Source organism: Ambystoma mexicanum, chromosome 12 (assembly GCF_040938575.1).
Source record: "Ambystoma mexicanum isolate Mex_15411 chromosome 12, UKY_AmexF1_1, whole genome shotgun sequence".
NCBI classification, from domain to species: Eukaryota; Metazoa; Chordata; class Amphibia; order Caudata; family Ambystomatidae; genus Ambystoma; species Ambystoma mexicanum.
Genome location: NC_090936.1, coordinates 45796240 through 45811918, shown reverse-complemented (window position 1 = coordinate 45811918; position 15679 = coordinate 45796240). Strand labels below are relative to the sequence as shown.

At 46.0% G+C, this 15679-nt stretch overlaps 1 protein-coding gene across 9 annotated transcripts in view; it reads right to left on the bottom strand.

Annotated features, from left to right (window-relative positions):
• The window catches only part of FRMD4A (FERM domain containing 4A), an 897536-nt gene that overhangs the window by 383821 nt on the left and 498036 nt on the right, over nucleotides 1-15679 (bottom strand). For all 9 annotated transcript variants that reach the window (XM_069627926.1, XM_069627924.1, XM_069627927.1 and 6 more), the window contains exon 2: nucleotides 2519-2584. In XM_069627926.1, coding sequence (XP_069484027.1) covers nucleotides 2519-2584 — 66 coding nt within the window. The remainder of the gene's footprint in view (nucleotides 1-2518; nucleotides 2585-15679) is intronic.

The window sequence follows — 15679 nt, the reverse complement described above, 5'->3', positions numbered from 1 at the left end:
TGCAAATACACGAGCCCACTGTGGGCACAGTATGTCTGTGGCAGGCCAAGAACTGCAAATACACGAGGGCACTTTGTGCACAGTATGACTGTAGAAGGCAAAGAACTGCAAATACACGAGGGCACTGTGCGCACAGTATGTCTGTGGCAGGGCAAGAACTGCAAATACACGAGCCCACTGTGGGCACAGTATTTCTGTGGCAGGCCAAGAACTGCAAATACACGAGGGCACTGAGCGCACAGTATGTCTGTGGCAGGGCAAGAACTGCAAATACACGAGGGCACTGAGCACACAGTATGACTGTAGAAGGCAAAGAACAGCAAACACACAAGCCCACTGTGGGCACAGTATGTCTGTGGCAGGCCAAGAACAGCAAACTCACGAGCACACTGTGGGCACAGTATGTCTGTGGCAGGCCAAGAACAGCAAACACACGAGCCCACTGTGGGCACAGTATGTCTGTGGCAGGCCAAGAACAGCAAACACACGAGCCCACTGTGGGCACAGTATGTCTGTGGCAGGCCAAGAACAGCAAACACACGAGCCCACTGTGGGCACAGTATTTCTGTGGCAGGCCAAGAACAGCAAACACACGAGGGCACTGTGGGCACAGTATTTCTGTGGCAGGCCAAGAACTGCAAACACACGAGCCCACTGTGGGCACAGTATTTCTGTGGCAGGCCAAGAACTGCAAACACCCGAGCCCACTGTGGGCACACTATGTCTGTGGCAGGCCAAGAACAGCAAACACACGAGGGCACTGTGGGCACAGTATGTCTGTGGGAAATGAAGAACTGCAAAAACAGGAGCCCACTGTGGGCACAGTATGTCTGTGGCAGGCCAAGAACTGCAAATACACGAGGGCACTGTGGGCACAGTATTTCTGTGGCAGGCGATTTGTTCTAAGTAGCTCAAATCAAATAATAAGAATGAATATTTGAAAACAGAAAGGTCCTCTGGCATAAGACGGGCTCACAATCCAGGGGGCCACTGCTTCAATACACCCTACCTACCCCACTCCTCGAGCTGTTAAACACAACACGGTGGTCAGATGGAAAATGCCTCTTCTTAAAATGCATGATGATTTTTCCGGTTACACATTTGTAAGGCAATTAAACTAGACTTTCGCCTGTGAATGTGTCATTGTCAAAATGCACTGTTTGTTGGAACAAAGTCAGTCCTAGTTTGGTGATCTGTTTATTTATGTATTGTATTTGTTGACAGCGCCCAAACCCGTGAGTGTCGGCATCATACATCAACCCGTCACTGTCACGCTCGCCCCCAAGCTGTGTCTATTCCTGGCGCCTTGAAGTCATGCCTCCACCGACAAATCTACCCCACATTTCCAAGATATCCAAACAAAATGCATGCAAAAGCAGTCACTCTCAATGGGAGTCCTTTACATAGGCAGCGGTTATCCACAAAACCTGGTGCGGTTAGGGGCAGGGGCTTGGAGAACAGTGGGCTCCGTTCCATTACACAGAAGAGAGCAACTTATTTTATAAAAACATGTAACGATGCACGATAGCATTTAAAATAAAAACCGATGGAACAAAAATTAAATTAGGAGTTCAGACTTGGGGTCAGCAATCTTTAGCTCCGCACATTTTTGGGATCGACTCCCATCGGTATTGCTGATAGAGTTGTAGCCAATGGAAAAGGCTTGTGGGAGTTCTAGTCCAAAATATCTGGAGAGTCGTATGTTGCCCGATCGCTTCCATAGGGGATAGCAATACCTGCATTTACAGAAATTAAAATGCATGGATGCTCTGACCTCATCCTAGAGTGGTCCACGCTCACCACGTGAACAACGTGTCCACCAACCCAATGGCTACGGTCTTCCAATGTAATGACCAGTGCGCTGTAAGCAGGGTGATGGAAGCAGAGGGACCAACAGGAAGGCCTGAGGAGCAGGCTGGCTTTTGCACCCTACTGGACACGAGGAGGCCATGTTGGATGCTGCCTGCACTCATCCGAGATTTATAGAGGTGGTCTGCCAAGCTGCCAACATTCTAGCATGAAAATAACACTTAACAAGAATACTTGGTGTGAATTAATAATCGCTTCTAATAACTTGAGGAAACTATCTCAACAGAGCGTAAGGACCTTCTATGTAAACAGAACATTCAGTTCAAAGTTTTCATTGAAACGAGAACTACCATACAGGATAATAGCATCTAATACAACTCAAGGTTTGGACTGCCCTGAAGAAGAGCGTTTCAAACTCGAAACAAGTGTTGGCATATTGATGAAACTACAATAAATTGGCATTCTTGGCATTATGATGGTACTGTAATAGTTTTTATAAAACGCAATCATTACATAATTAAAATCAAAATTTAGTAAACTGCACAGACAAGCACAAAACAGAGGACTGGCTCGACTCTGAATACAGAAATTTGCACTCATAAGTAACTCACTATCAAATGTATTTCCGTATTGCATCTAATGAAGCACACTTCAACCTGAGAACAGTTTAATCGTTGCCGCAGAAATTAAGGAGTGAAATGAGTGTTACCTGGACGAGAAGTTCCAGCTTCCTGTCATCCAGGAGGTGGACTTGACATCGCCGTCCCTCCGTCATCTAGAGGAAAATAAGACGAGGCACTTTAAGTGACATAAACCAAAATGTACAGTTAACAAGACCACACCAGAGCAACATGCGACATCTAAACAAAGAACCAACCAGTGATAGCCCCTGGCACAACCTCCACCCCCAGGAAAAAAAGAACTCTGGGTTCCACCACACAAGCCCGTGCGGCCTGCACTCCCGCCGTGACCCAGGAGGAGATCCAGGCCAAAGGCATTGTTAGGGGGGGCTCATGGGGCTATAGCCCCGGGTCTCTTGGTTGAAGCCCTGGATAGAAGCTCAGGGGATACAACCAAAAGGCGAGCTAGCCCTGAGTCCAGACATTGGCGTAGCCCTGGATCTTTTCCAGACCTAGCAACACCCCTGATTCCTAACCTCTGCCCCCACTTGGAAATGGATCCCGGAGACAACCCACTTTGACTATCGCTCGGGTTCATTCAACAATTGAACACCGTGACACCAGTAACAGATTTTTCCACACCAATAAGAGGGAGATTTTTCCCCCGTTGACTTGTATTGGAGGAAAGTAAATTTAAGGCAGAAAGTCGAAACATATCAACAGTTTTGGCTGGAAATTTGGGGGTCTCCAGCAAAAATCATGAGACTTGGTCAGTTTGCTGCCAAACAGTGATGGTCTCTAAGAGGCCAGGCTAACCGTAGACACTGCACTGTACGACAACCGTACAACAAAACACAATTTAAACAAAAATTCAGGGCAATCTTTGTGATTGGTTATACCTTTCAAACCAACCCCAAACAGTATAAGCCGATCACTTTCTGGGCGTCACCAATGTTCCCATCCCTGTTAAGGACCGGTTTGCAAGATGCAAAGCTCTCCACTGAAGGCCCGCCTCTGCTTTTTCTCAAACTCTGCCATGGTTTTATTTTTGTTTGAAAGCTGAGCGAGGAGCGGAGTTATGGAGACCACATGGGTTGAGCTGGCGCGTGATCCTGAAACTCCATACAACTGTTCCTGTCGCAATTGTTTAACTTGGCCCTGCTGTGAGGAAGCCGGCAACTTCGCCCCGTCCCCCGTTCCCTCAGACTTTCAAATTATTGCACTTTCACTCTCTGGAGCCAGGAAAAGCTAAAACGGTCACCCTCTTCTGTTAAGGGGTGCATTTTCTGCAAGCTAGCCAGAGAACACTGAGTATAAATGCTTATTAAATGACATGTTAAAACAGTGTGTTTTTGACAGCGTGGCTGAGGTGTAGTCATTTACCCAGAGGAGTAATACTTAAAGGAGTAAACTTTTGTATTGTTTTTTGCATAGCGCCAACATGCCATAGTATAGTTTGAAAACTTCGGAGTGTTTTAAAACTAAGGAAACAGGCAAAGAGACGAAGTAGAAGGATTGAAGTAAACATGTGGAAAGTAGGAAAAAGGGTAGAGTGATTCTTAAGATTTAGGGCAGGGCAAGAGGGCAGAAAGAGAGGGTTAGCGGTGCAGAAGGGTCGAGGTGGCAGGAGAACAAGTCAACAGACATGGAGGCAGACTTGGGGGAAACATGATCATGGTTTCAAGACCCCATCCTAGCTCCTTGACATGTATGGCCTTGGCCCAGCCCACAATGTCCCAATGAGCACAGGACCTAGGCGGCTCAACTCGGCTTGGCATCTGCGCAAAGAGAAACGATGGCCGAGAGAGCTGCCAGCCTTACCCCCCTTCTCAGCATCACTCGCGATAACATAATTCAGTTTTCTCTATACGCGTAGCACTCAACCAACACAACATCATGGGCCCTGTTGCTTCTCACTTCTGCCACTTCGTTGTTGCACCAAATTCCACTGCAGTGCTTTGAAGCAACTCTATGGCAGCATTGGCATTGTGCAAGCAGCCAAGATGACACAAGGTATAGTAGGTGAAAGGGACCACCTTTGGCCATAACTGTGGTGGGATCGGGCAACAGAGGGGCAAGAACAGATGTGACGATTTTGTGGTTAGACAAAAGATCCAGCATGTCACATGATGACAAAACGACCCATTCAATTTTAATCCCACAGAGATTACATTGGGATCTCCAGGAAGCAAACTCTAAAGGAGGAGGTCTACTCTGGTTAGTGCCCAATGGATGGATGTGGCAGTGCCTGAACTCCTTATATACATTACTGTATCTGTAAATACTTATTGATTGTAAATACACTTAATCTGGCTCCTTGTAAATCCTATGTTTATCATTGTTGCCTGTGGTAACACCTGTAAATTGTATTACCTGCTTTCCAGCGCCAAGATACCCACGGGTTAGGCACGCGCTACAAATGTTAAATAAATAAATATAGTCACCCAAAGGACTATAAACAAGAGGCACATGGGAGACAGCATCCAACCTGATCTGCCAAGAGACATTACTCTGGTCACGTCTCCCTTGTGGGCAGGGTAGGGGAGAGAGACTGATTGTAGTTAGTATCAGAAATAACTGCTACAGACAAGGCCTGTAGACTCAGCTCATTCTGTCCAACTCTTGCAGGGAGAACCATCGATCGTGAGAAACGTTTCACCTTCCAACAACATGCGTGCTTCCATCAGGTGCCTGTGCTCCCATCAGAAAATATTGCGCCTCCAGCCAGAACACTGCTGCGCCCGCTGCCTACAGGAATACCGCCTTCAACAACCGTAGGTCAGTGACTTGACTCACTGCACACCCATGAGCTGGTCTCCACACCGCCAAGCATTTGCAGAAACCCTTCCCAGGAACCAAAGTTCCTACTAATATTTCTGCCCCCATCCTGGGAAGTGCTCCGAATGCTAAAACCAGTGGACCATCAGTGGCCAGAAGCACATGCAGGGTGGTGTAACATAACGGTATCGGGTAATAATGTCCCCATACATAATGTCCCCATACATAATGGGGATAATGTCCCCATACATAATGTCCCCATGCATAATGTCCCCATACATAATGTCCCCATGCATAATGTCTCCATACATAATGTCCCCATGCATAATGTCCCCATACATAATGTCCCCATACATAATGGGGATAATGTCCCCATACATAATGTCCCCACACATAATGTCCCCAGACATAATGGGGATAATGTCCCCATACATAATGTCCCCATGCATAATGTCCCCATGCATAATGTCTCCATACATAATGTCCCCATGCATAATGTCCCCATGCATAATGTCTCCATACATAATGTCTCCATACATAATGTCCCCACGCATAATGTCTCCATACATAATGTCCCATACAACAGAACTTTGTACTTGTGATAGTGGGAGAGGGGAGGAGGCGGTGTTTTGGGCGATTTGGCCTGGAAACGAGCTGAGATGACTTTGAGAGGAGTTTCTCTGAAATGGCTGCCATTGCGTTGGATGAGGTGAAATGGGAAGACGCCCTAAACACGCCCTCGGTGGCCTAGGCAATATTTGCACACTTGCTGCCACTCACACTCATGGTAGCGTGAGCACGCATTGAATTAATGAAAATATCCCTTTTCTCTTCGGCCACCTGAATGACAGCCATTTGAGAGAAACCCCCTTTCAAAGTGGTCTCAGCTCGTTGCCACACAACGCATTGAAAATGCACCAATTGGTTTCAATCGAAAACAAGTCACAATTTGAAACCAAAAGGCATGAAAAAAAGCACAACATTTTTTTTTAAAAATCATTACCGAACAGTAAAAGGGAAAGGCCTTAAAGGGAAAGGGAAACATACAGGAAAAAAATATAAATTAAGGGGGTAGATTGGGTCAGTAACAGCAAAAGTGGGGTAAAGAAGGGTTGGAAGTGGGGTAAAGAAGGGTGGGAAGTGGGGTAAAGAAGGGTGCGACGTAACTTAAAAAGGAAATAAAACAAATCCCAAGATTGAATGAGATGGCTTGAGGCGCAATGGATGAAAAAAGCCATTTTGATGAGTTGCTTGCAGTGCTGCAACGGCAATGAGATGCGAGTGAGGCGAGTTAGCTTGCAATGAGATGGGGTTGGGTTGAGTTAGCTTGCAAGGAGATGGGAGTGAGGTGAGTTAGCTTGCAATGAGATGGGGTTGAGTTGGGTTAGCTGGGAGTGAGGTGAGTTAGCTTGCAAAGAGGTGGGGTTGAGTTGAGTTAGCTGGGAGTGAGGTGAGTTAGCTTGCAAAGAGGTGGGGTTGAGTTGAGTTAGCTGGGAGTGAGGTGAGTTAGCTTGAAATGAGGCGAGTTAGCTTGCAATGCTACGCCAGAGGTTAAGATTAATTCTAAACCTTCCAGCCATCACCTTTATTGTTTTAGCTGTAGCCGCCCCGCGTGGGGCAGGTATGCACAGAGGTGGGTCCTGAGCTTGCTGGGCCTAGAGACCCAGGCTACTCCTCACTGAAGAGGCCCAACAGGGCAGAAACATGTTTGGGGATGCTTGTGGTCTCGTGCAGAAAGGATGAAACCAAGCAATTAGGGCTGGTCTGCCCCTTTTGGGGTGGGACCAAGCCTGATTTGCTTATGGTCTTTCCCTTTTTTGTAATTGCTTGGTAGGTTGAAAACGATGGTTTTGGGGGGTGGGGAGGTTCCCAGAGTGCTGCCAGGGGTGAAGATTATTTCGGTATAGATCTCCCACCGATGTCCCACTAACAACGCTCCAATATCCTGCTTACTTGCGCTAAAACACAGAACGGAACACGCCACACCTCTAACACAGTGAAACATTAACCCATCACAAACTGCACACAAACCACGCAACACCAAACATGAAACAAAGCCAGCCACACACATTTATACACACACACATACACACGCACGCACGCACGCACACGCACCAAAAAACGACTACCAACTAAATACAAACCAGCGGGCAGTGACTGTTTTTTCCAAACTGAAGCTACCAACAGCACATTAACGTTCTCTTGTGCTTTTTCCCTCTCAATCCCACTAAGCCTTCCCAGCCCTCCTTCCTTTTCAGATCCGCCAGGGCACGTGGAGACCACAAAAAGGTGCATTGGTGCATGGTACAACTCCCAATAACATAACAAAACTATTCTATTGTTTGGCCGAAACAACATAGGCTGAACATTACGACGAGTGCCGTTAAACATGTAACGCGGCTGGTGGTTGGGGCAGAGGAAACCCTGGCACACAGAGCCAACCGGCATAACTCCTTGCCCTCATAAACAGTGAGAATATGATTCATATTGACCGCCCCTGCCCCACCTCCCACCTGCAATGGAAACATTTCTGAGCGGTGCAGACAGTGACATGCAAGGAGACACCGCACAAGAAAAGATCACGCCTTACGGGCTCGCATCATCGGGAACTCACTTTTAGTGGATTACAGCAATGCTCTGTATGGGGTCCTCCCAGTCACCCTTAGGGACTGGCTGTAAAAAAAAGCACATTTGAATGATCATATGACCTTCAAGATGGTTTGGACTTCAACTCCCATCAGCCACAGCCAGCATGGGCTATGGTGAAGGATCATGGGGCTTGTGGTCCAAAAACATCTTAAGGTGTACATGAGAAGTAATCATGCTTTAAGCGATAGGGCCAAGTCTGTTGCAGGAAGGATTTTTATTGGTTCCCAGTGAAATGAACAATGCACAAGAAAGACATACATTTATTTTTTTATTTTTTAAATGCTTGCAGAGTAGCCTCTGCATAGTGCAAAGACACCCAGGAATTATAGATTCCTGGGTGTCCATCTGGCTAAACAGACGAAAAGGTTTCTAACAGCCCATGCACCTAAATTTAAGAGCGAGGGGGACAGAAGACTATCTGATTGGGGGTCAAAGGCTTGGGGGAAACTGCCAGCAGAAATGACACACCTTTCCATTATTGTCTTCGGTAGATTACTGAAATCCCACCTGTTTGGATCAGTCTGTGTCTCTTATTCTTAACCTCGCCTTTCTCCCTATTAGGCACCAGAACAAGTATTGACAAAGCCACCTTGCGGCCTTTTCTATAGACATTCATGTTGCAAAATTCATAAATAAAGTTTTCATTTTAAACTATATTTAGAATCTTCTACAAATCATCCCAATATTCTTTAGTACTGGACTTTATCTGTTATGTACAAAGCAAAACAATATATTACTACTAGTCTTTACTTTTCTAAACAAAGGGAAACATCTAAGACAAGGGCCCCGTGTGTTGGGATAAGGCACAGAAGAAGTCTGCAACCTTTGCCTGTCCATATGTTTTGGACTACAATTCCCATGGCCTCCATCTTGCATAGTCAATGGCGAGGCAGCCGTAGTTAACCAGATCAGGAGACTTGCAGGTTTCAGAACCTCCTTTATTGTCTGGAAATCTAATGTCTGAAGGCCAACTCGGCAACATTCTGCATTGACCAGAAGCTGCTTGATAGCTGCAGTTAGCTGAAAACCTTGTTTATCTGGAACAAATATGTTTCATAAATCACCCAATATGACAAGAATGTATATAGCGAGCAGCTGAATGTTACTTACCACACAGCTGTTTTTTGCAGAAATATGTGCCTTTTGGATTGGTTTCAGGATACAGTGCAGTTCTGCTGTCTTTTTCCTTTCTGGTGTGCGGGCACCCGAGCTGTGAGCGTGCATCGTATCCTGGCCTTTTTAGTTTTGGCACTTCTAGGTAACACTTTGTGGGCAGTGCAATGCTACGGAAAAGAGGATGTGGGCTCCTTCTTCAGCACAGTCCTTCCCGTTCATCACACTCCTTTTTGTTTGTGCGCCCGTCTTTTCTCAGTCTTTCTCCTTAGTCACAGTTCTTCAGAGGTTCTTCAGCACGGTCCTTCTTATATGTCAGTCTTCACCCTTCACCAGTCCTTCTCCTTTATCTTAGTCCTTCTTGGGTACAGTCCTCTTTGCCAGTCTTTCGTCACAGCTTGTTTTTAGGAGCCCTTTGCACAGTCCTCCTGTCCTTGTACTTCCCATTCGTCAAAGATCTTCTCCTTTTCTTAGTCCAATTGTCTCAGGCCCAGTCTCTTTCAATCACATTCCCCCTTCCTCAGCCCCCTCTGTATTGTTTCATCCATCCTTTCTTCATTTTTGCCCATGTCTTTCTTTGTCGCTCACTCTCATTTTCTCTGTTTGCCATCTTTCTCTCATTAATTTATTGTGTAGCAAAAGCCATTACAATATTACACAATCATCACCCACAATCTATAAGACATAAACATACTAAGGCACAAGTAAGGTATTCACATGAAACCATCCCCACGCCCCTTTCTCACAGGTCTACCCATCTCTCAATGCAAGCCCCACTACTGGTTTTGTGCCAGGCCGCAGTGAGATAGCTGGCCACGACTTCCATCAACCTTTCGTCTTTAGTGGACATGCCACAGCGCTCTTGCTCATTTTTATAATGCTTGACCTAAAAAAGGCTAGGAGACCTTTACTCGAAATCTACGGTAAGAGGTGCACTACTGTTTCACACTTATCCCATCCACAGGGTTCCGCCCGAGGCTTTGTGCCCCACTTAGGAGTTATAGCCAGGAGAGAGACATCCGATGTAACACTGCATAAATAGGTTCCTGGCTCTCATATATTCCTATGCTTCAAATACCAGTACATCATGGGGTGTTTGTTCGGGCTACCCAACATCACCTGTATTCTCACGTCCCAGAATCTCTCCCTCCGGTGACTCTCTATAGACTCCCACAGGTGTTTTCCAAAGCCCAAAATCATCGTCTTAACCCAGGATATGCTCTGGCTTTTCATGCAAGTGTAAAATAACTTTCAGTGTGCTTTGGTATACTCTGGCCTCTGGGTTAAACCATAGCCGAATTCAATATGCAATTGCAAACCTGCATTTTGCAACTAGGATCCTTGCTTGGATGGAGGATTTAAGGCAGGTGTCTAAAACCTTTGTTTCTCCAGATGTTTTGGACTACAACTCCCATCAGCCTTGGCCATCAAAGCCCATGGGGAGGGATCATCGGAGTCCTAGTCCAAAACATCTGGAGCGATGCAGGTATGAAGAGACTCATAAACTTGCAAACAAGGACTGAGACAAGGGGTGGCTTCGGTATCTCCAGAGGTATATTGTAAGGCATGAATAATGCTCAAATGTTTGAGAAATTGCCGTAGGGCCTTGAGGCTACCTGACCTTTCTTACATCATGTGGAAGTAGCATGTTTACATCAATGCTGATGCCCTCTTTGTCTGGGCATAACAGGTCAACTGGTGCTGGGTACAGCACAATATTCTTCTGAGAGGCGTGCAGAATGCCATCGGGGAACTCTGCCCTTTGGTAAAACGGGGACAGGATCAGGAATAAGGGAGATCATTATCTCAGATATACGGGTTCGAAGAAGTCTTCTTCTAATTAAGTTGCTAAAAAAGCCCTATCTTGATAAAGATCGAAATGCGGTGGAAACACGTGTCGACAGAGGGGCATCATGTTGTATGAAAAAATCTTGGAAACCTTCCACAAATCCATTCCCAAAATATTATGTGCTTACTTTCACACGATGCAGGCAGAATGCTGTGCAATAAATAGTCGAGGACCGTTTTACACCCAGTCCTTCCCTGCGTTTAGCTAAATCTCCCTTAAAATGAATTGCCCTATATATGTATTTTGGCTCTTTACATGTATTTCCAATGGTGTTCTTTATTCTGGGGGTGCGCTCTCCATCAACCACCCAATTTTCCATAAATTCACTATATTTCTAACAGTACTTGTTTATACATTTTATTAACATGTGTGCAAGGAAATCGACTGTGACATGAATACAAATTATGTTGTATTTTTAATTGTATGCGCTCATGTCGGAGAAGACGGAATGGAACGAAACGTGCAATAAGGGTGTGATGCCTAAAACTGGTGAACAAGCCCATGATGGGTAACACGGAATGGACCAAAATGTGCAATAAGGGTATATAGAGTGCTGCCTGAAACTGCTGAACAAGCCCATGGCGGGTAACATGGAATGGACCAAAATGTGCAATGAGGGTATATAGAGTGCTGCCTAAAACTGATGAACAAGCCAATGGCGGGTAACATGGAATGGACCGAAATGTGCAATAAGGGTATATAGAGTGCTGCCTAAAACTGATGAACAAGCCCATGGCGGGTAACACGGAATGGACCAAAACGTGCAATAAGGGTATATAGAGTGCTGCCTAAAACTGATGAACAAGCCCATTGCAGGTAACACAGAATGGACCGAAATATGCAATAAGGGTATAAGAGTGCTGCCTAAAACTGATGAACAAGCCCATGGCGGGTAACATGGAATGGACCAGAATGTGCAATAAGGGTATATGGAGTGCTGCCTAAAACTAGTGAACAAGCCATGGTGGGTAACACGTAATGGACCGAAATGTGCAATAAGGGTATAGAGTTCTGCCTGAAACTGATATACAAGCCATGGCTGGTAACACGTAATGGACCGAAATGTGCAATAATGGCTGGTAACACGTAATGGACCGAAATGTGCAATAAGGGTATACAGAGTTCTGCCTGAAACGGATATACAAGCCATGGCTGGTAACACGTAATGGACCGAAATGTGCAATAAGGGTATAGAGTTCTGCCTGAAACTGATATACAAGCCATGGCTGGTAACACGTAATGGACCGAAATGTGCAATAAGGGTATACAGAGTTCTGCCTGAAACTGATATACAAGTCATGTCTGGTAACACGTAATGGACCGAAATGTGCAATAAGGGTATAGAGTTCTGCCTGAAACTGATATACAAGCCATGGCTGGTAACACGTAATGGACCGAAATGTGCAATAATGGCTGGTAACACGTAATGGACCGAAATGTGCAATAAGGGTATACAGAGTTCTGCCTGAAACTGATATACAAGCCATGGCTGGTAACACGTAATGGACCGAAATGTGCAATAAGGGTATAGAGTTCTGCCTGAAACTGATATACAAGCCATGGCTGGTAACACGTAATGGACCGAAATGTGCAATAATGGCTGGTAACACGTAATGGACCGAAATGTGCAATAAGGGTATACAGAGTTCTGCCTGAAACTGATGGCTTTGAGGCCGTCTAGAGCGTTACCCTGATACTGCAGTGGTCAGGTTGTTTTGCTGCACGGGTTTGTGCCGATTCTGAAAGCCCTTTGCTTGGTGTGGCAGTTTTAATAGCAGAATCGTGCACGTGTGGTGGGCGCGGAAGCGTGAGGTCAGATATTTCGCTGTTGTGGAGCAGAAGAGCTGCTCTGGCACATTCCAGTGGCCAGCAGCTCACTGCGGGTGGCAGACTCCTGTGCTTACTCTACTGGGTCTGTGTGAGGTCAAACGCCAGAATAGAATCTCACAGCCAGTATATTTACCATTTCATAGCCAGAGGATAGCGATCCAATACCTGGGGCGCCATATGTAAAATCTTTCCTCCCCATAGATGCTGGCCATGACCTGGCGCCATTATTCTGCCATTTTAAAAATAAAGTATTAAGATTTATTTCCTTAGTTCGTATTGATAGCTTCTGAATAATGCCAAATAGAAAGTGTGTATTGTATTTCAATTACATAGGAACTGTTCATATTAGAATGTATAGATTAACTTTGCCCGCAGGTTATTTGCACACTGCCGAGGCTGTTTATTTATTTATTTGAACATTTGTATAGCGCACAAAACGCAGAGTTATCTATGCGCTTCACCTTAGGAGATTGGTTACAGACATATACATCAAGCTTATTACAATGCGGAGGTGAGAGTTACCATCTAATCTAGGCTACTTATCAAACAATATCATTTACAGTCATGCATTATTTACAGAGTTTAGCAGGGCATTTGTTAATGATAAAGGGGTGCTTAGCCATAGGTTTTAATAGGTAACCCCACCATCAATGCAATGGGTGGCAGAAGAGCGGGGACACTGGCTAGCAGCTGTTCTCAGGCCCCCTGTCCTAACCGTGTAGCTTGTGGGCAACAGATATTCATTATGCAAACATACATGCCCCCCGCCACACCCAGCCCAGAATCCTCTATGTATCCTGTTGTCATCCCCCAAAAGTGGAATTAGGCAGGCCCTGCCCTGCCACCTCAACCAAGACAATTTATTGGGTGGTTTAGGTTTAGTACGTCAGAAGCAGAGGCGTTGCTAGGGGGGTGGGGGGCTATAACCCTGGGTCTTTTGGTTGTGGCCCTGGATAGAAGCTCAGGGGCTACAACCAAAAGTCTAGCTAGCCGAGTTCTGACAGTGCCAACATTAGCGTAGCCCCAGATCTTTTCCAGACCTAGCAACACCCCTGCGTCCGAGTGCCAGCGGACAGGTGTGTGAGAGTTTCTGCATGCCCGCGCGTACTCCTGGATGCGGATCTTGCGTGTGCTGCTCGTAGTTGCTGAATGCCCGCCAGCAGTCGATGTGCCATGAGCGTGGAAGTGAAATAAGCAGTGTGATCTTTGGCAAGGAGGACGGTCATGTCAACTTCTCAAAGAACGAAGGACACCATCTTATGTTATGCCAAGAAGCATTTCTGCTGTGCTCATCACCGCCGTGATAAAAAGATGATTCAACCACAACAGACCTCACTAGGAGAGACTCCCCCCGTCAGGACCAAGATTCGCGTTCTGAAGAGGAATTGCCTAAGCCACTTGCTGTCATCGTGCGCGCGGCGTGCTTCCGCCATACTTTATGGTCCAGTTACGGTGTGTTCGGGAATCGCAAGTGATTGTCTACTCATGTGCGTTCCCTTCACTGTTGTACGCACATGGAGTGACGTTTGCCTGGATCCGGATACATTGAGATGTCGGCAGCAGATCCCTGTGTCGCAACTTCATCATGAGTTTCTGTGGCACTGCTGTGCTTGTTTGTCTATCCATCCTAGCTGGCTGTTCCCTGGATTGTTGTCCTGCCTTCTGTCGTCTCCTTCCTCGCCCTGCTTGTTCCTGTCTCTAGTTGTGTCTCTGTTTCTCTTATTGGATTCCCTCTTCCTTTGGTCATTGCCTCAGCTGCAAGTCATTTTTCCCTGGAAGTGTCAAGACCCACCTTTTTGGATCCTACAATCTTTTCAGAGGGGTTTTCTTCGCCAGAGGGTTTGCCTTCGGAGAACTGGACCTGTGGTCAGAGCTAATCCCTTTGACTAACCTGATCCCATCATTGGGGTGTTAGTCTGGCCTCCTCCAAAGACAGAGCCTACCTCTATGATTTCCGCAGCTTGTGGAAGACAGAGGTAAGGCAGGAACTTCTCTGAAAATCAGACACTTGCCTATAATCCCTTGGTAACATCATCGACCAGAAGAAAGCATGGAAAACCAGTAGATATGTGTTACTGTCAAAAAGAACCTGTGAATAACCCTAACAAGGAATATTTCTCTGGCACTCAGACTAAGAAAATCACCAGAGCAATACAGATCGTACATAGAACACACAAGAAGGACTTGGATGTATGGCCTAGAAGCTCCCCGGCTGCGTCATAATTCTAGGCGGAGGAATTCCTACTGGAAGAGAAGCCAGCAGTTTCAAGTGAGCTGTATGAGTGAAACTGAAGGGGACTGCGACATGCAGTTTACATGCCTGAAGATAAGCTGGTGTGAAACACACACCCTTTGGGTACCTGACATGAGAAAGAGACAAAAGACCAAAGGATCCTGCGAGTAACCCAGCGAGGAGTGGTGGCATGACCGAGAGTCGTCAAATGGGGAAGCCCAAGAACTACACCGAAACCATTCATTCCAGTACACTGTGTGGCTTGTACTACGAACAAGAGGAGGAAACAAAGTCGAGTGGTCAACCTGACAACTTTAAAAGAAGGTCCTGAATGGATAACAGTCCTGGTGACACTAACCCTGGACGCTAAAGGTAACAGGGAATGGGGGAGACCCAGACGGCATATTGGAAAAAATTAAGTGGACAATCATACTCGCCACAGTGAGGGTCAAAGATAAAAACTACCGAAGAACAGTGGGTATCCTTACAGTAACCCTCCTACTTGTCCCAGTAAAAACAAAGCGCTTGGGAAAAGCGGAAGTCATTACTGGAACATTCATGCTCATCCCAGTAAGGAAAGAATAATAAAGCCAAGTGAGAATCTTTATTGTAACCCTCGTACTCGTCCCAGTAAGAACAAAGTGTTTGAGAAGAGTGAAAATCATTACTGGAACACTCCTACTCGTCTCAGTAAGCATGAAGTATTTGAGAAGAGTGGAAATCGTTACCAGAGCAGTCGTACTCGTCCCAGTAAGAGCGAAGGGTTGGAAATATTTAAAAAGAGTGACTGTCATAACT